At 42.3% G+C, this 21,508-nt stretch overlaps 1 protein-coding gene and 2 long non-coding RNA genes across 3 annotated transcripts; all 3 read right to left on the bottom strand.

Annotated features, from left to right (window-relative positions):
- Window positions 1–1,279: 1,279 nt before the first annotated feature.
- On the bottom strand, window positions 1,280–4,703 carry LOC125722502 (uncharacterized). Its single transcript, XM_048998691.1, has 2 exons — window positions 4,683–4,703; window positions 1,280–3,149 (listed from the first exon to the last, which is right to left on the bottom strand). Exons 1-2 carry the CDS (start codon window positions 4,688–4,690, stop codon window positions 2,384–2,386), a joined length of 774 nt encoding a protein of 257 aa, XP_048854648.1. The 5' UTR covers window positions 4,691–4,703; the 3' UTR covers window positions 1,280–2,383.
- Window positions 4,704–17,733: 13,030 nt separating this feature from the next.
- LOC125722540 (uncharacterized) lies at window positions 17,734–19,816 on the bottom strand. Its single transcript, XR_007386452.1, has 3 exons — window positions 19,705–19,816; window positions 18,507–18,659; window positions 17,734–18,170 (listed from the first exon to the last, which is right to left on the bottom strand). It is a non-coding gene; the product is annotated as an uncharacterized LOC125722540 (long non-coding RNA).
- A 413-nt stretch (window positions 19,817–20,229) lies between these two features.
- On the bottom strand, window positions 20,230–21,123 carry LOC125722532 (uncharacterized). Its single transcript, XR_007386442.1, has 3 exons — window positions 20,829–21,123; window positions 20,591–20,634; window positions 20,230–20,258 (listed from the first exon to the last, which is right to left on the bottom strand). It is a non-coding gene; the product is annotated as an uncharacterized LOC125722532 (long non-coding RNA).
- Window positions 21,124–21,508: the final 385 nt, after the last annotated feature.

Below are 21,508 nucleotides of genomic sequence, written 5' to 3'. Positions count from 1 at the left end.
GATTGATATCAGGCTTGGTGCTTCATGATTAAAGCTAAATCAATAACGTAAAACATTCCCATTTAAATATTCAATTGCTTGGAAAAAGGCCTATTTACCAATTAAACCAGTAGCAATAGCACATAAATCCATTAAATACACAGATTAAGTTTAATTTGGTCTCAGATATTACAAAACCTCATGAATAATACACTGACATTAGGTCTATATATTTGTGTGTTTTTTTCCCATTAGCCTAGCCTACTTTTTGTCTTTGGGGAAAATGATATGAATGAACTCGCATGTACGCTAAACATGACTTTATACACAAACACGGAATGTAGTGTCCAGTGTTCAAACTCATTGATTTCAGGTCATTTTCACCTGTTGAAATGATTGAAGACAACAAAAAGATCATTTAAAGCATAACTGCATTTATTTTCTAATTAGATGTCAGCAAAACATTAAACATTTGTATGTAGTAATTGCAAGAAAACAAAAAGAAAACAAAATGTACCATTTTCAGTTTCTGGTACTGTGACATAACACTGATATCAGCGCATTTAACAACAATTTTACACATGACAGGCTAAACTATTCCTTCTAAGCTAGATATCCTAAACTCAGTACGTCCAAACAAAAGCAAAAACAGAAATACTGTCACAGGTCCAGGGCGGATTGAGAGCGACAGCGTGTCATAGAGCAAGCAGAAACAGAGAGTGGACGACTCACTCAGGGATTCAAAGGAGGAAAGGGGATAAACACTAGAGACACTAATAAAAACAAAAGCAGACCACGAGGGGTCAAAAACAAGACAAGGAACAACAGTAATCAAATAAGAAATCGGTCGGTGGGTCACAAGCTTTTTTTTTTTTTTCCCTCCACCACCCCCCCCTCTGCGGAGGACCACTTTATTGTGCCCGAGATGTTATTTCAGGTGGAGTCTAGGACCCAACCTGACACGTGTGTATAGACAAACAGGCACACACATATACAAGCATACGTTCCCACCCTCATGCAGACATAAACAAATATTTACACATTCACCCAACATTTAGACACACAGAAATGAACGCTGTACACATACTCTCACTCCCCATATATACTCTATGTGGACCCCTATTTTTCCTCTGGCGAGGAGACCAGAAGATCACCCCGGACCCCGCAGTAGCCGAGAAGCCCACCAGCCCAGACCCCGACCAGACGGCCAGCTCTTCCTCTCAGCCCCAAATGGCGAACAGGGAACGGGGGTGTGAAAAGACCCCATGCCCCCCTTTGCCCGCTCAAATGTGGTGTTGGTGTGTGTTGTTCTAAAGTGCTTTTAAAACAGGTGAAGGGCATGGCACTAACCACCCCCTGCCGACCAACAGCTGGTGTTAGCTCCGCCTCTCCCCAGAGCCCTCAATGTCTGTGTGTGATTAAAATTGAGATGTGGGCCCTGGCACCAGAGGTAAGGCTGAATGAACAGACCGCCCTCTGGATGCCATTCTGTGTGCCCATCCCCAACGCCCTAAATGTATGTGTCATGAGAGAGTCAGTAATGAGAGTGTCTACGTTGTAGTGTATGAATGAGGTACAGGTGGTCGCGAGGGGACAGAGGAGGAATACCTACCCTGCATCCCAGCAACGCACCTACACCTCAAAGCCCTACATGTGTGGTGGTGTGATGGAGCGGGAGGAGGGAAGCATTTAGGGATGGGGAGGAAAGGAATGGGGGGGGGGCAAAATACCTCCCCCCCCGGAGCCAGCTCCCCCGCTGACCCCCATAGGCACTCCCCGTTCCCCGAAATCCATCCAGGGAGGGGGGCCCAGGCCCATCCAGACCGGGGCCCAAAGCAGCAGCACCACCGGGCCCCACAGAGCCCAAGGCGCCCCACCGGGCCCCACTACAAAGGAAAAGCTACCCCCGCCCCAGCATTCAGTCAACTCCCAGACTGCACAAGACTAAAGATATCCAAAGACATTGTACCTCTCTGAAAGTTAGAAACGTTTCACCGCTCGTCCAAGCAACTTTGCATGTGCAAATGCACAACCCCTCACTCAACAGAGGTAGAGGCATTAGGCACAACCTGTCTCCAATTTAACCTGCGGCCCTCTCATCATTTGCCAAAACAAAAATAATTCCCAGGAAAAAAACAGACCCAATTCACACCTCCACCAGGTGGACCACCCTTAACGACCCACTCTATTGGAGTAGGAGGGACTGGTTACATCTACCCGCAACTCCCCCCACGCCACTTTGTTTCACTCAATGAGCCCCCTTAGACTACTTACCCAGGAGGATAAATATGTGGACACTTACTACCTCCCTCAGGCTGAAGAAGCTGCTTAGATAAGCAGCGAAACGTTTCTAACTTTCAGAGACAAGTCCAGTTGCCACGAGTCAACCACCAGAGAGTATGGTCTAAGGTTGCCTGGTTCTTCTGTTCCTCTGTGGTGAAGGGTACCTTAAGGGTACCTTCACCACATTGCCATTTGACACTGACACCTTCACATTGCCTGCTTCTAAATCGCCAACGATCAGTTCTTCCAATAATAATTTGTCCACCTTAGTTTCAACAATATCCAAATTTATAGCATTCAGCTGGATTTCACTCTTTATAACTTCTACTGCCACATCCACAATTTCCAATTCAAATGCTTTTTCAAAAGCCTTTTCTCTAGTCTCCTCCACTTCAACTTCTCCAATTTGTACTTGCACAATTTCACAATTAAATTTACTTTGATCTAAATATTCGAGATCAAACTGGCAGAGGTCTACCAGCACAGCTCCTATCTCCAGACTGTCTTGATGGTTGTCTACAGGCTTTATGGAGATTGTCCTGTTATTTATCACAAAAGCCTCCAACCCATGTACATCTATCCCCTTATCCCTCCCAAGCTGGCTAGTGGGTGGAGTTACTTGGGAGCACTCCTCTTCATCACCCCAGCAGATGATCTCTTCCCACTTGTCCCAGGCTGCCCAATAAGCATCATCCGTCCAGCTAACTGCCTTGGCAATTCGCCTTCGGGAATGTGACTCAGTGGAACTGTCAGCCTGGTCAGAAGGTGATTCTGCTGGGGAGCACAGCTCTTTCTCATCTCCCCAGTCAATCACCTCTCCCCACTTGTCCCAAGTTGCCCAGTATCTGTCGTCGCTCCAGCAAACAGCTTTCTCCATTCGTCTGATGCTGAATGAGGAAAAACAACATACAGGCAATGCAATGGAGCTGTCAGTCACTCCTGACATGTGGACTACACTTCTGCACTGACCCACACCTTCCCAATCAACAACCGCATTACTGCACAGGCAGAGCTGCTATCTTTGGTCAGCTGGCTGGCGTGAGATTCTCAATTCCAGACAAGTCTGCACATTCATCTCCATATGTGTAACAGTCTTACTACCTTGTAAATAGTCTGGAGGGTTTGCAGACTACCCCAACACTTTTGATGGAGCTAATTTTAGGTTTATAATGGAACAAAACAGATTGACTACAAGACATCTTGAGTGAGGGTTGGCAACCCTGCATATGACACTAACTAACCTGCACATACAATTTAAATATAATCCAAACAATATACTGAATTTTACACAAACATATTTCAATATACAGTCATTCCTCGGCTCACGAACTTAGTTCCTGACCTGAAAAGTGTGTGACCTCAATCAATTTCTCCCATTTCAAATAATGTAAATATGTATTATGTTCAATATGTTTAAACCTCAGAAACGCTGCATTTTCTTCAATTTTAAATATTTTTCTGTGACCAAGAATCCATCCATCCATTTTCCAAACCGCTTATCCTACTGGGTTGCCTATCCCGGAAGCAATGGGCACGAGGCAGGGAAAAATCGAGGATGGGGGGGCCAGCCCATTGCAGGGCACACTCACACACCATTCACTCACACATGCACTCCTACGGGCAATTTAGCAAGTACCCGGAGGAAACCCCACGACGACATGGGGAGAACGCGACCAAGAATATAGACTTAAATTAAAATAACCTTACTTGTAACAAATAATGCTGTTGGCACGTCAAACTGTCGGTGCAGCGGTAAGAAAATCGGGAGAAGACTAACAATAATAGAGGATTTATAAATGGAAAAATAAGTTCACACAACACGTTATTCACCATGAACTAGGACATATCGCCGTCTTTCTCTTTAGGTCACTCTATACATACATATATACACTTCGAGCACGCGCAGTACAACTCAACACCCGCTACCGTACAATCAAATTATGACAGACTGTGCACATATAACTGAGAGCATACATTTACATTTACATGCTAACAAATGCTAAATTAAATAAAACATTAAAACTGAGCATACGCTGGTCGCTCGAAAGACGCCAAAACACGGAAAAGAACCACAAAACATCCCCCCAAAACACTAAACAATCAACATTAAAAGACTGAGTAACAGTCAAATGCAGTAATTTCGAAAATATGATTTTTTTTATTATTATACTGGACATTTCTTCGCGTTTCGGGTGGTTCTTTGGGGAGCTTTCATTGGACCCTTTTCGGGACGTTTGTGTGTTCGCGGCCCGAAACACGGTTCGACAACCAGTACAAAACATTTTGGAATATCTGGTTCGTAACCCGATTTATTCATGATCAGGACTGTTCGTGGGTCGAGGTACCACTGTACATACAAAGACAGATACTAAATAATAAGATAATTTATGCGATAAAATGGGAGCAGAAATGCAACGTACCTTGCCATCTTGGTGCAGAAAAGCAAGTGAAGCCGCGTCTTTCAAACCGGTAGCTTCCCACGTGCGGAGGCATCAAATGTAACCAAGCAACAACATAACTAAATAATAACATCATAATACGTATAGTTGTTATATAATAATGACAGTTTTATAAGTTTTTTTATTTACTTTTAGAAGTAAATAAGAAAAAAAATTGTGTAAGAAGTGCAAAGCAAGAATATAGTAGTAAGCATGAATCACACATTCAGCTCTGGATAATATCAGACAATGACTTAAAGACACGTGAAATGAACTGCACTCTTGGAGTCTGTCTCTCCCCAAAGCACTATGCACGGTAACTTGTTTAATATGGGAATTATAAAATGACACTTTGGTAACATTGCAAACTGTTGTATCGCGATACATAGCGATCAGTATGTCGAACTGTCACGCCCAGCTCGTACGATCCTCATGTGTGCCATGCCCCCCTGATTATCCACGTGTGCTTCCCCCTTGTACTCAGCTGTGTCGGATTATTTTCGCCCAGTCCTGTCTATTTCAGTCCATGTCTTGCTTTCGTTCCTGGTCCGTCATTGATGTTAGTTAGTCGATGATCGTGCTTCGTCCCGTTTTAGTGCTAATAAATCCCAGTTTCCCCGTGTTCTGCCTGCCTGTTTCCTGCCCGTGCGATCGCGCTCGCAACCAGCCGAAAACCTGACACGAACAAGGTTATACATCACACAAGCTTCCCACAAGAACCTGTAATTAGACTAAGCGCGTACCACACTGGGCCCGGCTGCCTTATACGGCAACCGAGCACGATCGCATCCTGCCCCCCTCCCCAGTTCTGCCCCCCTGTTGCACTTACTGGTCCGGACGCGAGCACGTTTTGTCATCAACCTGCAACTTTTTGTGTGAAAGAAACATAAGAAGCAAAGCTGTGTACCACAGTAGGGTAGAATTCATGGTTAATTTCGTGGCTTATTTGGGGCGGTTTTGAGTATGATGACACACACAGATTTATCAAGTATACAAAGCAGAGGTTTTTATTTATTCGTGCTGCACGTATAGGAAGATCCACACTTTATCAAATATCTCAGGCAGACTGATGCTGCGCGGGATACCGGTGCCAAAAAGGTATTGCGGTACCGCATTTTTGAAAGCTGTTCGGTATTACATTACATTACATTCCTTTAGTACTTGTACTAATTACACTATTTTCGCTTCCGCTAACTATGGGATCATGACGATGGACTCTATATAGCAAAACCACTGCCGAAACTAAGTTATACACTAAGTTAGATCTGCACCCATCATGCTATATAAAATACTAAAACGTCAGCTAGTTAAGTATGATGTCCATAGCTTCACGTCAGTGATTTATGTCAGGGATATACATCGACGTCATCAAAGTTTGATGTTTGAATAATAAATAGATAATAAAGCATAATGTGCTGCATGGGAAGTGTTTTATATGTGATCAGGTCATCAGAGCTGTATTATGGGATGTCACCAAGACAGGTAATGCTAATACTTAAAAGTAAATAGCATAATCATACAATGATAAGAAACAGAATAAGACAAAAACATTTCTTGAAATTTGGCCTGTGGGTGGCGCTAGAGTGATGGATGGATTGAACCCAAATTTAGTATGAATAGTTGGAACTGACCTCTATCGATGTGCCAAATTTCAAAAAAGTTGCCAATCAGCTCTATGGGCTGCCATAGACTCCCATGGCAAAAAGCATAATAATAGTGAAAACTACTAAAAACTATAGGTATCCTAATAATAATAGACTGTCATCTCTAAATTGCCCACAGTGTGTGAGTGAGTGCATTCCCTGCAATGGACTGGCATCCCATCCAAAAGTATACCATTGTGTCCTATGCTACCTGGGATAAGCTCCAGGCCCTCGTCTCCAGGATATGCGGTACGAGGATGGATGAATAATAATCATGTTTATTTCAATTTCAATTATTGGCAAATATAAACATGTACCAAGGATAATAGCAATAAATACAGTATGCCAAAATAAATGCTAGAGGAGAATCCTGCAATTCCTGCCCCAGTCCTGGGTCTGGGGAGTTTATTCTCACTGAGATTGCATAGGATTCCTCTGGCTGCTGTTTTTCTCCCGTACACGTGAAGTGCTACTTCTTCATTGCCCACATGTGAGCCAGTATGTGAGCCCTGATCCGGGCTACCATCCCACCCAAGGCATTTCCTCTGTATGCTGCTTCCTGCAGCCCTGCAGTGGATAAAAGGAAAGGACAATGGTTTGTTGATTTATAGCACATATATTATTATATTTTATATTGTTCAAATATACATTACTCAGTAATAACTCAGTAACTACTCAAGTACAAATGATGAACAAATACAGTAACTGTTATGATTAAGAATGAACGAACGTGGGATCAGTATATAACTAATACTTTCTGGTTAATTAATAAATTAAGTAAGAGTGTATTACTTCAGGGGCGGCATGGTGGTGCTCTCATGCCCGGCTCGTACGATCCTCGTGTGTGCCACGCCCCCTGATTACCCACGTGTGCTTCCCTGATCTTGCCCAGCTGTGTCCACTTATTTTCGGCCAGTCTCGTCTATTTCAGTCCATGTCTTGCCTTAGTTTCTGGTCCGTCATCGATGTTAGTTAGTCTTAGTGCTGTCTGCTCCGTCCCGATCCCGAATAAATCCCCCTTTTCCCCGTACTCCGCCTGCTTGCCTGCTTCCTGCCCGCTTGTCAGACTGTGCGCACTACCCGCTTTAACCAGCGAACTCTGACAGGTGCACTGGTTAGCACTGTTGCCTCACACCTCTGGGACCCGGGTTCGAGTCTCCGCCTGGGTCACATGTGTGTGGAGTTTGCATGTTCTCCCCATGTCGTCGTGGGGTTTCCCCCCACAGTCCAAATACATGCTGAGGCTAACTGGAGTTGCTAAATTGCCCGTAGGTGTGTGTGTGAGAGTGACTGGTGTGTGAGTGTGCCCTGCGACGGGTTGGCCCCTCATCCTGGGTTGTTCCCTGCCTTGTGCACATTGCTTCCGGGATAGGCTCCGGACCCCCCGCGACCCAGTAGGATAAGCGGTTTGGAAAATAGATGGATGGATGTATTACTACATTATTTGTGCCCCCTCAAGTAAAGTGTTGCTCCTAACTCATCTGGTCTTTTTATTTGTTGTTAAAACATACTGAATTAATCCCTGCAAGAAATTCTTTGAGGGGGTTAGAGAGAAAATGCAGGAGACTGAATCCAGGACCTCAGCTATATCTTTTTTAAGTGTTTACGTGTAAACAGTCAAGACTTAACTATATGGGCTCATACTAAAATTAAAAATTCATGGCAAAGTGTTACTCCATTTTGAACAATATGAGCAGAGTATGCACAACCTTTTTATGTGAGACACAGCTATATGCACTATATATTTGTGTTTCCCCTGGACTTCCTGAGACCTTAAATAGTGTGACATTTGCAATAGCGAAAGCCTTCATTTTAAAGATGCCTTTTCATGTTTTCACTTGAAATCATGTGGAAAGATCACATCTCCACCCACAAAGCTCTTTCATATTTCCTGAGAGCCTGCTCCAGTGGGCTCTTGGGCAGGCAATATTGTATGTTACAGACCAATAAAGGAGGATCACTGTTTGAGGGTACTATTATAGCACTTGAATTATATTACTTATTATCCTCAGTCTTGATAGAATGGTACACTTCATTGATAAGGACCTACAGTGGTCTGTCAGTAAACCTACAGCTTGGACCACTACCTTAATTTCAGATCAGGTCAGGTCAGGTTGGGGAGATTGCACTGGAATAGGGTAGTAGGGACCTTGAGAGCTGGATCACCCTCAGGGAATCATGCCACATGGTCATAGTGCTGTACCTGACACTTACAATGCAGGTAACCTGACTCACGCGGGACTCCCTGAGCAACCACTCATTTGACACGAAGTCAAACCACTGGTACCCAAGGATTCTCCGAAGAGACACAGTACCAAAGGAGTCCAGTCTTCATCTCTGGTCACTGGATAACGTCCATGTCTAGCAGCCACACAGCAAAATAAGGAGCACCAGGAGTCTACAGACCTTCACCGTCTTACAAAAATATCAGGAGTGCCACAGACCCCATTCCAGCGACTACATGATCCCCATGCTCTCCCAATCCATCTACTGACATGATAGGAAGAGGCACGAGAGACATGAATGTCACTGCTGAGGTAAGTGATCCTCTCAAGGTTGACATTCTCTCTTTTTCTGAACTACATTTCACTGTAAACAGTACATCTACTGTAGATTCCCATTCATATTCCATTACTGCTTCTCCAGTACAGGGAACTGCTGTGCTGGGAGCTAACAACAGGACCCAAGGTACCCAGAGTAGTATACACACAGTCACAGTTCACACAGTCTGTTGATGGAAACTAGTGAACACAGAAAACTTGCAACATTATACTGATTTTTTGTCAGGGTCAGAACTGAACTCACAGCTCCGTAATTGTGGGGCCATGGTGTTACTCACTGAGCAAAACAAGCTCATGTCTGGATGTCTGCAAAGACCCCTATGAAGAGAAACAGAGAGGACCCTGTAACTTTGCCAGGATTAGGGTTAACAGGGTCCTGCCCAGGGGCGATTTTAGCCCATTTTTGGGGCTGCTTCAGTACCCCCAAAATGAATAAAAGCACCCCCAAAGATTTCTAAAGATTTCTAACTTTTTTGACAGTTCATGCTGTTTATGTGAGACAGTATTAAAATATGAAAAATCATTCAGATGTAATATTTTAATAACTAGTATAGATACCCCCCCCCCCAGCCCCGAAAAATGGTTCGTTCCAGCTTCACTCTCCGCTACTCTGACTGGCTCCAGCGCTCCTGCCAGAGCAATGGTGGCTGAGACGCATTGCAGCAGTGGTGTGAGTACTTGGCTTAAAACAGGACATGTTAGCTGCATTTAACCTTCAGTAACTCTTTCTTTATATAGTTAGGTAGTAGGAGTCTGACCATTTCTCTTATTAGCTGAAAAACATTACCTTCACAGGTAAACTGCAGTGTTAAAAACACGTTTTCTGACGATGTTTGCTACCCTACAATCCGCCCTACTCTGTAGGAAAATCAGCAACATTTTGACCGTCCTGTTGCTCCCACTGAAATTTATATAGCCTAAATCTTAAAACTTAAATTGCCAACCGTTTTACCCGTCCTCTTTGAAATGGAACGAGAGAAGCTGGTTATTTTTTCATGTTCCGAATATTAAACCTAAGGTAGCTAACTGACTGGATGCCCATTAACTTTATAACTTCTGGTGTGTGTGTGTGTGTGTGTGTGTGAGTGTATTTTGCACAGAAAGACAGCCAGGTTCATAATGGATATAAGGAAGTTTTTTCAAAAAAAGGACGGGCATTCAGATAAAAGTAGAAGATCATGATCTGTCAATCAAGAATAATGTTGGATCAGTGTTTAAATAGTCATATATTTTATTAAATGTACACGTGGTTTGGTTATTTGCCTTTTGATTGAAAGTACACTGAGAGAAGAGTTTTTTTATTAGCAATGTCAATAGCATTTTTTTATATTAATGTAATTTCTTTATCTAATTGAATACAATCTATTTGTGTATGATTGTCAGTTCAAAGAGGGAGAGAGGAAAGAGCAGACAGTGAGGAGAAAGTAGAAGGTCAGGAAGAACCAGGTAAGAAAACAAACAGGGAATAGTCAGTGACAGGCAAAACAGAAACTGTTAAACTGACAGAAAAAGATCCTAATTTTACTCATACAATCTGGAAGTTGTGTTCTCTCTATATTAAAGCTGCTATACAGAATCTGCAAAACAAACTGTGTTGAAGCAGTTTTTGCCTCTTTAACAATATTCCAACATAACATTATTATCATTAATTGGGCAGAATAAAATTAATGATATATTTTTCTGTGGTTCAACCACAAATCTACAAAACCTCAGCCAATAGTAGGTAGGTCAACTTTTGGACCATCTAGTCTGTATGACTACCGCAGTACGTGCCCCCCACATTTGCATTAAGTCAGAATGAGCATCCTAAAAACGTGAAAATTTAGCAGGCTGACACTGAAACAAGAAGAAAAGGGAAGACAATGCTTAGTATATTCGAAATATGAATTTAGTATACTTTAGGTATTTTAATTCAAAGTTTTGTACTTTTTTGATTGAATTGTACATGTTTGAAGTATTTTTATTTTCAAAAGATGCTTATAACTTTCCTCCAAGTACCACAATGGGGAGCTCACGTGCCAGGTACCACAGTTTGAGAACCATGATTTTATATCATTAGACTTCATTCTGAAATGTAAACAGGACACCTTCATTACATTTTCCTATTTATCGATATGATTTACTGTTTGGTTAATCTCATTACACAAGGAGGCGAAGAACAGGGAGAGACTCTGAGAAAGCAGACCAGGGAACAATATGAGGAGAGGCAGAAAGAACCAAACAGGGAAAGAGATGAGGAGAGACAGACAGGGCAGAGTTCCAGTCAGCAGTCCAAAGATGTTCAAGATATGGCTCTTGATTTGGGGGATGAGACTACTGGTCCTAAACAGTTAAAACTGTCCCAGTACCCTCTCACTCAGTTTGGCACACAAAAAAGATCCTTCCAATAAAACTGGTTCAAAAGCTTTAAATGGTTAGAATATTCTTTATCCAAAAAAAATGCTGCTTTCTGCTACGCTTGTCGAGTCTTTGGCAAAAGTCTTAGGTATGACACATTAGTGAACGATGGAGTCAGTAATTGGCAAAAGGCACTGAGCAAGTTTCAAAAACATGAATCCACTCAGTCACACAAGGACAGTGTAGTTTGTTGGAACAGCTACAAAGCAAGTCTGTCACAAGGCAATATTGTGGAACAGATAGAGGCAGCAAGTGCCGCAGAAGTAAGTGAAAGAAGGGAGTACCTAGAACGTATTGTGGCAGTGACCTGCTTTTTGGGGAAGCAAGGAATATCATTTAGAGGTCATGATGAAACAGAAGAGAGTGACAATAAAGGGAATTTCCGTGAGTGTATAAAACTTTTGGAAAAGTTTGATCGATTCTTGCAGAGGTACACACCCCCATCAAACACAACATACATCTCTTGTAGTAGTCAGAATGAGATGATTGAATGTTGTTCACAAGAGGTAACTGCAGCTATTGTTCATGAGATGACGGAATCACAGATGTATGCCATTATGGCTGATGAGGCCAGAGATGGAAAGACAGAACAGTTGGCTTGTGCAACTCTCAAACACACGCTGGGCATGCCAGGTTCGTTCAGTAACGGCTGTGCTTAACAACTTCCATGCCATAATTGAGTGCCTCTCCACTATCAACACACCTATTGCGGTGGGATTAAAGGCAAAACTCAGTAAATTCTCCTCAGTGTATTTGCTGATTGTTTTCAAGGATCTACTGTCTGTAACCGCATGTTTACACAGATACCTACAAGAGGAGACCATAGATATTGCCCAGGCACAGACATACAAAGATGCGGTGGTTGAGACTCTGAAGCAGAAGCGCAGTGATGCCACTGCTACTGATATTCATGCAAGGACAAAGGCTTTGTGTGAGGCAAACCAGGTAGCTGTTTTGGAGCAGTCTTCTGGACAGAGGCAGAAACGAAAGAAAATGGATGGATTTGCTGTTGAGTCAACCTGTGGGGCAGGCAGTGAAGTCTGTGGCTCTTCTGTGTCAGAAGAGCTTAAAAGGAAATTGTTGTTTCCTTGTCTGGACAGAATGATCTCTGAACTTGAGAAGCGTTTTTCTGGTGTTAGTCAGGAATTGCTTAATGGGATTCAGGCGTGTAGTCCAACCTCAAACCAATTCTTGTCTGAGCCTCATTTGTCAGCCCTGGCACTGCATTAGCATATTGAACTTCAGTTAGAGGAAGTTGCAGTTGCCAAAAACTTTTTGAAGCTCCAGAGTGAGGCTGGTGCCATTCCAGATATGTTAACATTATACAAACTTCTGGATAAGATCTTCCCCACACTGAAAACTGTTATTCAGGTTGCCCTAACAATCCCAGTTAGCAGCTGTAGCTGTGAGAGATCTTTCAGTGTCTTGCGTCGGCTCCATACCTGGCTGAGAAGGACCATGGGTCAAAGCAGACTCCAGCACCTGGCTGTGATGTCAGTTGAGAAGGAGATGCTTGAGAGAGTTGACCACCAAAAAGTGACAGACAGATTTGCCAGCCACAAGGTGAGGCGACATAGGTTAAAATAAAAAAACAAATCTGCAGAGTCATAGTAGTATCTGCAGTAAAGATATTTTCATACATTGCATACATTGTACCATAAGCAAAGTTGCCTCCATCTTTATAATTTTTTTTATTAATATTTTGTACATTTGTGTATTTCACACTGTTCTATTTTTTGAGGGTATTCTTTATGTATCTGTATTATATTATACATACACATTAAAAGTGAATCCCTGTCCAAAAATGCACTCCATTTACTTTTTACTCACTATTAGCATCATTCATTACTCTCCTCCAGTAATTAAGGTTAGGATATGTATTTTTTTATTTCAACCCATTCATCTTTTGCAGTTGTGGTCTTTTGCAGCATTTAAAAAAAAAACTTTATCAAATTTGATGGTCTTGTTAAAGACTTTTCCAAAAAGTGTTTTGCTTTTCTTACACAAATGTTGGAATTAAATTGGTAAAATGTACAAAACAGTCATGTCATGTTTTTTGACAAGGACCCAGGCATAGAGAAACTCTTAGGATTTAATAAAGAAATTTGCAGACTTGCACAGAGATGGTAAAATGATGACTGATGACGGAGACGAAGACAACAGACGAAAAGGACAGGGAGGAACAGGGGTTTAAATGCACAAAGGAGACAGTCAGATAGAACTCGGGACAACTGGAGACATTTAAGGATGCGGGGACTGAAAGAGGCAGGGAAAAAGTCTCATTGTGACGAGTAAAGTGTATCTTGCCTTGCTGGGCAGCTCTCTGGGTGCTCAGCACCCCCAAAGCTCTGAACCTAGAATCGCCCCTGGACTACAGTTTTGCAGTCTGTTCTGCCAAACAATGTATTAAAAAGTGTAGTGTTATACATGACACTGTAATTAGTTCAATTCAAGAGATGTACAATCAGGTTATAATAGTGTGATTATCATAATCACACAAATATATGAATTCCTCCAATGCTGAATTAAACAACCCTTTATGCTGTCCCTTATGTGAATTAGTAAAAAATTCCAAACCTTTTTCACCATAGCCAACCATTCTCTCCATAGGCATATGCAATTCCAATTCCCCCTTTTATTTATTTTATGGCAGACAGACAGCAGTGTTTCCCCTATCATTATATTAGGGTGCCCCCCCGCAGAAGGTCAAGTTCTTCTTATTTAATTAAATTTTCTATATAGCGTCAGATCACAGCAGAAGTCATTTACTGTAAGGTTACTTTTACTATAGAAGAGCTCTATACATTGTCCTTTTAATAAACAGATTAAATAGCCTTTTGTTATTTATCTTATTTGCACAACAGCTTGTCATTTTTCTCTCTATACCAGAGGTGCCCAATACATCGATCGCGATCTACTGGTCGATCGCAAAGAGTGAGTAGATCGCATGAGATAAAAAATAGAGGAAGGATGACGCGATCAACCGCGCCAGCTGCTGCAAAACTCCAGTAAGCAACCGAGTCGCCTCCAATTTATTTCTACTAAACTTAAGAGGGTATAAAACTGAATGGGGGAGCAGGACCAAGTACGAAGCCAATAACCTACCACTTCCATATGGAATGAAAGGAGGAGTATTTTTTCCCCACAAGGTCATATTCGAAGTGTGTCTGTTTCATCTGTCAGTCTACCATTGCTATTCCAAAGAAGGGAAATGTGGAGCGGCATTTTCGGACTGCTCATAAAAACTACGGCATTAACTTCCCTCCGAAAAGCGAGCTAGAAAGAGAAAGGTGAAGGAACTAAAATCCCAGTTCAATTCAAAAATGCTTCATTTATGCCAAAGGGAAATTAATAATAATGATAAACAATATTAAATAATAACAATAATAATAACAACAATAAATAATAACGAATATCTATAAATATATAAATAACAATATGTTTTGCATTTTTATAGTAGATCATTTTGACTTGGTCATTTATAAGTAGCTCGCAAGCTGAAAAAGTGTGGACACCCCTGCTCTACACTTTGGCGGAGTTCCGTCCCGATGCGCGCTCACAGACACGTGCGCGCACACACAGGTGAGCACACTCCCACCAGCGGACAGAGAGCGCGCGTCAGAAAATATGTAGCGTCAGCCACCTGAAAAGCAGAGAAAAATATCTGCGTTTTTTAAACGCTCCCAGGGTGATAAAGACGTTTCACAATGGAATTTTCTGCTTTAAACTATCACCATTTTATGCTATCAGCTATCGTTTTTAAAGCCTAACAGTTAATATATTTTCAGCTCGAGCCAAACATCCGCAATAGGCTGCCAGGTGACCACCTTGTAGCTTTCATGCGGATCTCAATAAATAGGCTCTAGAAATGTTCTCTTTTTTCCCCTTGTCCTGTCTGGCAGCTTTAGCAGAATCATGGTCTGAATGCACTGCTGTGCCAAACATGCTTGCTTTACCATGAGGGGCTCTATAAACTCTGTATAGACCCCTCATGTTGATCTATTTCTTTTTATGTTAATTTAATTTATTTATTTCAGTTTCATCATGTAAAAACATTGCAGTGGGTGAGCTGGCCGTAGAGGAGGGACATATTAGGAGGGGAAAAAAGAAGGAAAAGGAGAAAAAAAAGACAGGAAAAAGAAAAAAAAGGAGTGATAGATTCAGAAAGGAATAAACAAAATTATAGCGTGCAGAAAGTAACACAACTATACAAGCATATAAAATCTTAGTGTGTGCTTGGATGGGTGCATGCAAGTATATGTACATGTGTGCTCAATTGTGTAGGCGAGATGCAGGCTAGCGTGCGTGCCCACTCACTCAGAGGTAGAATGTTGGATGCGTGTGGAGATGTATGAGACTGTATGTAGTGTTGGGGTGAGTATGACTGTTGAGAAACTAAGATGAATTTAAAATTGACGGGCGCTGCTTGTGAACAGCTCTCCTCCACATCACTCCCCCATCAAGACCCTGAATGTATATGGTCTGAGTAAAATTGGGGGGCGGCAGCAGCACAGAGGCGAGTGATACCACCAGCCTCTGAGTAGTGCCCCCGGCCCCCAAGGCCCTGTGTGTATACTGGCATGTGATGACTAAAGTGCAATTAAAACAGGGGGAGGCAGAAGGCCGCACAGCACAGTGAGTAAGGCCACGTAAATGGCCCTCCCCACCGTAGAATGCACGGCATACACCCCCCCGAGGCCCTACATGTGTGCGTGGCATATTGTGAATGAGGGGGGAGAGGGGCTGGGATTCATAAGGCCAGGGGGCAGATTGCTCACCCCCTGGCAAAAGAGAGTCAGCTAACCAGCTGGCTCAGTAGGCACCCCAGCCCCCCACCGCCGAGCGGGAAGGAGCGGACCCGGGGCCCCCGGCAACCACACCCCAGGGCACTGCCAGCACCACTTGTGTATGCTTGTGTACACTTTGCTTGGCGTTGTGTACACTTTGTGTCATTATTTATGCTGTGCATTGAGCATATGGCAACATGGAGAAAATGGGAAGGTAACAGAAATGTGATGCAGAGAAAAAGTAGTGAGAAAACGTGGGAGGAGCCTTAAGTGAACTAAAACAGTGCAGGAGCCAAAGCAACATCGCAAAGTGACAACAGCAATCAACAGGGGAAAAACAAGGGACAAAAAGAAAGAGAGAAGAAAAGGATAATAATAATAATAATAATAATTATAATCATAATAATAAAAGAAGGGAGACGATGACAATGCCTTAAGCTCATTAGACCGGCAATTATTATTACATCTAGATCTCTTAGATAATCTATGGATTATTACATCAAGATTGTTAGTGTGGATACAGTTCACCTGTTGCAGATTCAGAACAGCCAGGGGGTGGAATTCTGGTGGCAACAGAGCCGTCCGCTGACTTACAGTTTGTCGACCGCAATGACAGCAAGGGAGCCTCCGTCGATGAATGTTTTCCGTATAGGGAACAGGATCTTCCTTCTTTCCAGGATATCCTTGGGAAACTGGTCGTTGATACTAAGGTTCGTTCCTTTTAGTTCCCGGCCGCGGCTTTTATCCAGTTCTTATTTGTTTAAAGTGCTACAATTTGGCCACTATTGGTCTGGGTCTGCGTCCGTCGGGTCTCTTCCCTCCTAAGCAGTGAACTCGTTGGAAGCTGATGGTTTTTCTGTTTTTTAGTTATTTTGATCAGTCCTGTCTATTTCAGTCCATGTCTGGCCCGAGTTCATTGTCTGTCATTGATGTTAGTTGGCGTCTGATGTTTCCCGCACCTAGTTCATCCAATAAATCCCCGTTTCCCCGTCTTCCGCTTGCCTGCCTGCTTCTTGCCTGCTCGCCTGCCCGAACGGCCGCCCGCTTCACCCAGCAATCGCGACCAACCCTGACAGCATGTTTCATGGCTTCACTGCATTTCCCTCCACAATGATCATCTAACTGATGAAGTTGAAGACAGAGCTAAAAATTTGTTAAATCATGACTTCAAGAGTTATCCAAGGGACAAGAGATTCTGAAAAATCAGAGATAGAACTACTGGTTGGGCTGGTCATTGCCTCCTTTTTCTAAATGAAGTTTCAAACTACTTAATTAATGTATGTAAATCTGTTTTATAATGTTTAAACAAAAAGCTTTTTAATGGATTTGCATCTCATATATCCTACAGTGTGCTTGCGCATTTGATTCCTCCTTGATTCAGGTGAAACAGAAAATAACTGGCAAGAGAGACAGAGAGAAACTTCTGGGAAGATTTGTTGTCCAAAATTGAACTGAGTGTCCAAACCCTTTTGGATGTCAAATTTCATCTAGGTTCATCTAAATCACCCATTACCCACTGTAATCCTTTCAATACCAACCTCTGTAGACATCACACAGCATCACTGCCAACAAAATAAGAGGGTTATAGTTAAATTAGATAAAGGAATTTTGTGTAAAATTTGCCAATCTGGGTTTTCAGAACCATGGACAGCAACCTACTGTTGCTTAAAGGTGCATTATTATGCTCACTTTCAGTTTAAAATTGTATTTTTAGGCTCTACTAGAATAGAGTTTGCATGATTCAGTGTTCCAAAATCACATATCATTTCTCATTAATGCACATCTCTATTCACCCTCTGTCTAATCCCACCCCCAATGAGTCCAGTGTGGTTTGATTGTTCAGCTTACCATTCATCCCCGTCTTGCAGTCGGCAGATGGATCCTTGCAGGTAGACAGCCAATAAGGACTGTGTTATGAAGAGACCTCATCATGTTGTGAAAGTAAGGGCTGGAATTCCAATGAGGTGTTTTAGGCAGATGAGAGAAGAGTGGTTTCTGTGGTGAGAGTTACTCCCTTTGCTATGTACTTTGCGTCTTAAGACTTTGCAGACTGTTTACATGCACCTGAAGCCATATAACACACTAATAGAAATGGAAAAGCATAATAGGTCACATTTAGTGAGTGTTATACCAGTTTCCAGTACATTATTTTATATGTAAATCTCTTTTGATGTTGACCAGAATGTATGTGATATCTTTCTCCCCTTACCCCTTATCAGATAAGTAAGAGCTGCTGTCAGCTGAGACAAGCTGGTGTGATTCATTTCAATTCAATTCAATATTACTTCTGTCGCGCATTTTCACATTATATTGTCTCAAAGCACTTTACCTCATCCCTGCCCAAAGCCCCGAGAGAGCAAGCCAGTGGCAAGGAAAAACTCCCTAGAAGGAAGAAACCTTGGGAGGAACCAGACTCACAGGGGAAGCCCATCCTCCAAGTGCCGGAACAGGAAGTGATATGAGCAAAACGGCAAGATCCCAAATCACACTGTCTGTATTTTAAGATTTGAGTCTCAAAGTGGGCAGGTGATGGCAGGCAGGTGCTGGTGCTGCTTCCGATGACAGGAGGAACTGTGGTACAGCAACAGGGCATAAAGGAGAGACGTTACAGGCTGAGAAAAAAGTGGGCTGTCCTGATTTCATGTCTTTCATCAAGATGGTCACTGATTGGTGGGCTTTGAGGGGGAGCTGTGATCTGAAAACCACAACCATTTACATTTAATTTTGAAATATTTGTAAAATATAAATTCGATCAGAATATTTCAATAAATCAAAATAATGAGAAATATAGAATTTTTAAGAATTAATAAGCAATGCAATAAGATTTTTACTTTCACTAATGAATAAACCAATTTTAATCTTTGACCAGCAGGTGGAAGCAAAGCACGTGTGAAGAAGAGGCCATCAGCAGTACAAAGCACCGGCTGTACAGGTTCCCAGCAGACAATCCAAACCTCCTTGATTAACTGACTCTCATGGTATGACTAGACAGACTGAGCAGGGCTGCGTGAAAGAGGCCTCACTGCAGTTAGCATAACCATTTATTTTACAGCTCTTCTGTCTCATTCTACTCCATAAAGGTCACATCCCCCTTCCAGCTTCCTCTGACGCAAGGAGATTCATGCACAAATAAGTAGCTAGAGCACTTTATGTTTCTACTGATTAATCTATCAGTTATTTTAATGATTGGTCGATCAATCTAAGCAATTAATTTTCCTGCAGAAAATCACATTGAGCATGTAATTTAAGTTTAATTTTGACAACAACAAACTGTATGTCACTGCAGGGCTATAGAGAATAACTACTCCAGTAATTACATAGTGATATTGAAGAAAGACATGTCATGGACTACGTCACGGAAGCCTTAATGCATATATCAAGAAAATGGTGTGTATATACAAAATGGTACTTCAATACGTATTATATCTGTTTACGTGATAAAGACCTAAATATATAAGCTATTTGCTGTAGATATGTGACTCATGTTTGAGAAAAACGCAATAACAGGAATGACCGACATATAGTGCCAAACAGATATGGTGCAAAGACAGAACTCGTAGTACAAACAAAGTAAACGTAGTGCACTATGTAGGGTGGGTTGCACTTTGCAGCTTACCTTGCGTTGACTCTTTTTAGTACAGTTCCCACAACGGTGGTGGAATTATAAGGGGCTGGTCATCAGGGGGCATGGATTTTGTGGCAGTTTCTTTATTGTCCATATCAAACTGAGCACAGAAGCGCTTAAGATGGTCGGCGTTGCTGGTGGAGGGAGCTGCATTTGTGGGTTTCTATTCTGTAATGGCTTGAATGTCCTGTGTATGAAGACGAACTCGCGGACTAATACGTCGCCCACATAACATAGAATGAATAAGAGTTGTTTACTGTCCTCCTGTTACTGTAATATTCTGGGAAGTTGTGATTGTTCAACTCCACTACGCACGGTTAGGAGCAACTCCAACTTCACCTAGGAGAAATATGTAGTCTAACAAAACGCCGTTTAAAGAAAGTAGCTTACCTGGCGAAATTGCAAAAAACATATAATCGGGGTATATCCAACAAAAAAGCAGTTTTTAAAAACCTAGCCTACATGGCGAAATTTAATTACTTTCTGGACCAACAAACGCAACCGGGCATGAACATTATGGAGAAGGGTCTGGCTGCAGAAGGGACCTGAGAGCGCGTGTCCTGTCAGGCCCCATTCCATTCTCAAGCCCCTACGTCATTTCCGTTCGAAAGACAATCCATCTTGTCGTGCGGATAATTCTGAAGTCGTGGAATGTATGACTTAACTATTTAAAAATTAATTATCACATCGAAATACGCGTGTGTTGAACTCATCGCCTTAGTACAGGCAACTCATGTTTACCTTAAAAAAGTCCTAAGAGTAGTGCTCGGTCACATAAAAAAGTCAGCCAAAGACAAAGTAAACTTTATAGTAATCTCAGCTACTGTATATACAAATATATAGAGAGACAAGACGACGTGACTCCGACGTGACTTACCGTTATCAGGAGTGGCAAGATGGACTTCATAACTGAATATTACACTGAAGAAGAGAAAGATACCATTGTCTATCCCTTTTTATTTCAGTTTTCAAATGTTTCAAAGACATGCATTTGTTTTTAGAAAACACAGCCGACAAGAGCTTAATCGTGTTTTGTGGTTTAGCGTAGTAGGTTCACTGTACATTACATTGTTATTGTCACAACCGATCGTTCAGACCTCGTGGACCACGCCCACCTCATTTATCTCGTGTGAATCCAGCTTGTTACCAGCTTTCCTGTTTGATCTTGTTTGTCTTGTGTATTTCAGTGTGTTCTATTTCATTCTCCAGATCTGTCGTTGTTGTTGCTACGTGCCTTGTTCCCTGTGATTCCCTTTTTACCCTGATTAAACCCCGTTTATTCGCATTCACGGCTCCCTTCGCCTGCTTCTCCGCACCCGATGTCAGTTATTTTATATATTAGTCATATATATGCATCTGTTTTTAGTGAAAAATCCTTAATCACTGATTGCAGTTGTCATGCCCGGCTCGTCCGCTCCTCCTGTGTGCCACGCCCCCTGATTACCCACGTGTTTTCTCCCGATTGTACCCAGCTGTGTCTAGTTAATTTGCTCAGTCCTGTGTATTTCAGTCCGTGTCTTGCCTGAGTCCATTGTCTGTCATTGTGGTTATTACCCTGTGAGCGTATTCGTGCGATGTTCCCTAGTCCTCGTCAGTTTAATAAATTCCCGTTTGCCCTGATCTTGCCGGCTCGCCTGCCTCTTTGCTCGTCGCCCCGTCCTTGCGCCTCACCCGCACCGCACGCGCGTGACAGCAGTACTGTAAATTATTGTATATTTTCAAAGATCTGTTATTTGTATATAGTATTTGTTGTCATTTTATAAAGTAGTTCGTATATTTAAGTGTTTTATACTGT

This window comes from Brienomyrus brachyistius, unplaced genomic scaffold (assembly GCF_023856365.1).
Source record: "Brienomyrus brachyistius isolate T26 unplaced genomic scaffold, BBRACH_0.4 scaffold39, whole genome shotgun sequence".
NCBI lineage: Eukaryota > Metazoa > Chordata > Actinopteri > Osteoglossiformes > Mormyridae > Brienomyrus > Brienomyrus brachyistius.
Note: the sequence above shows the minus strand (reverse complement) of the source record. Positions and strands in the feature narration are given on the sequence as shown.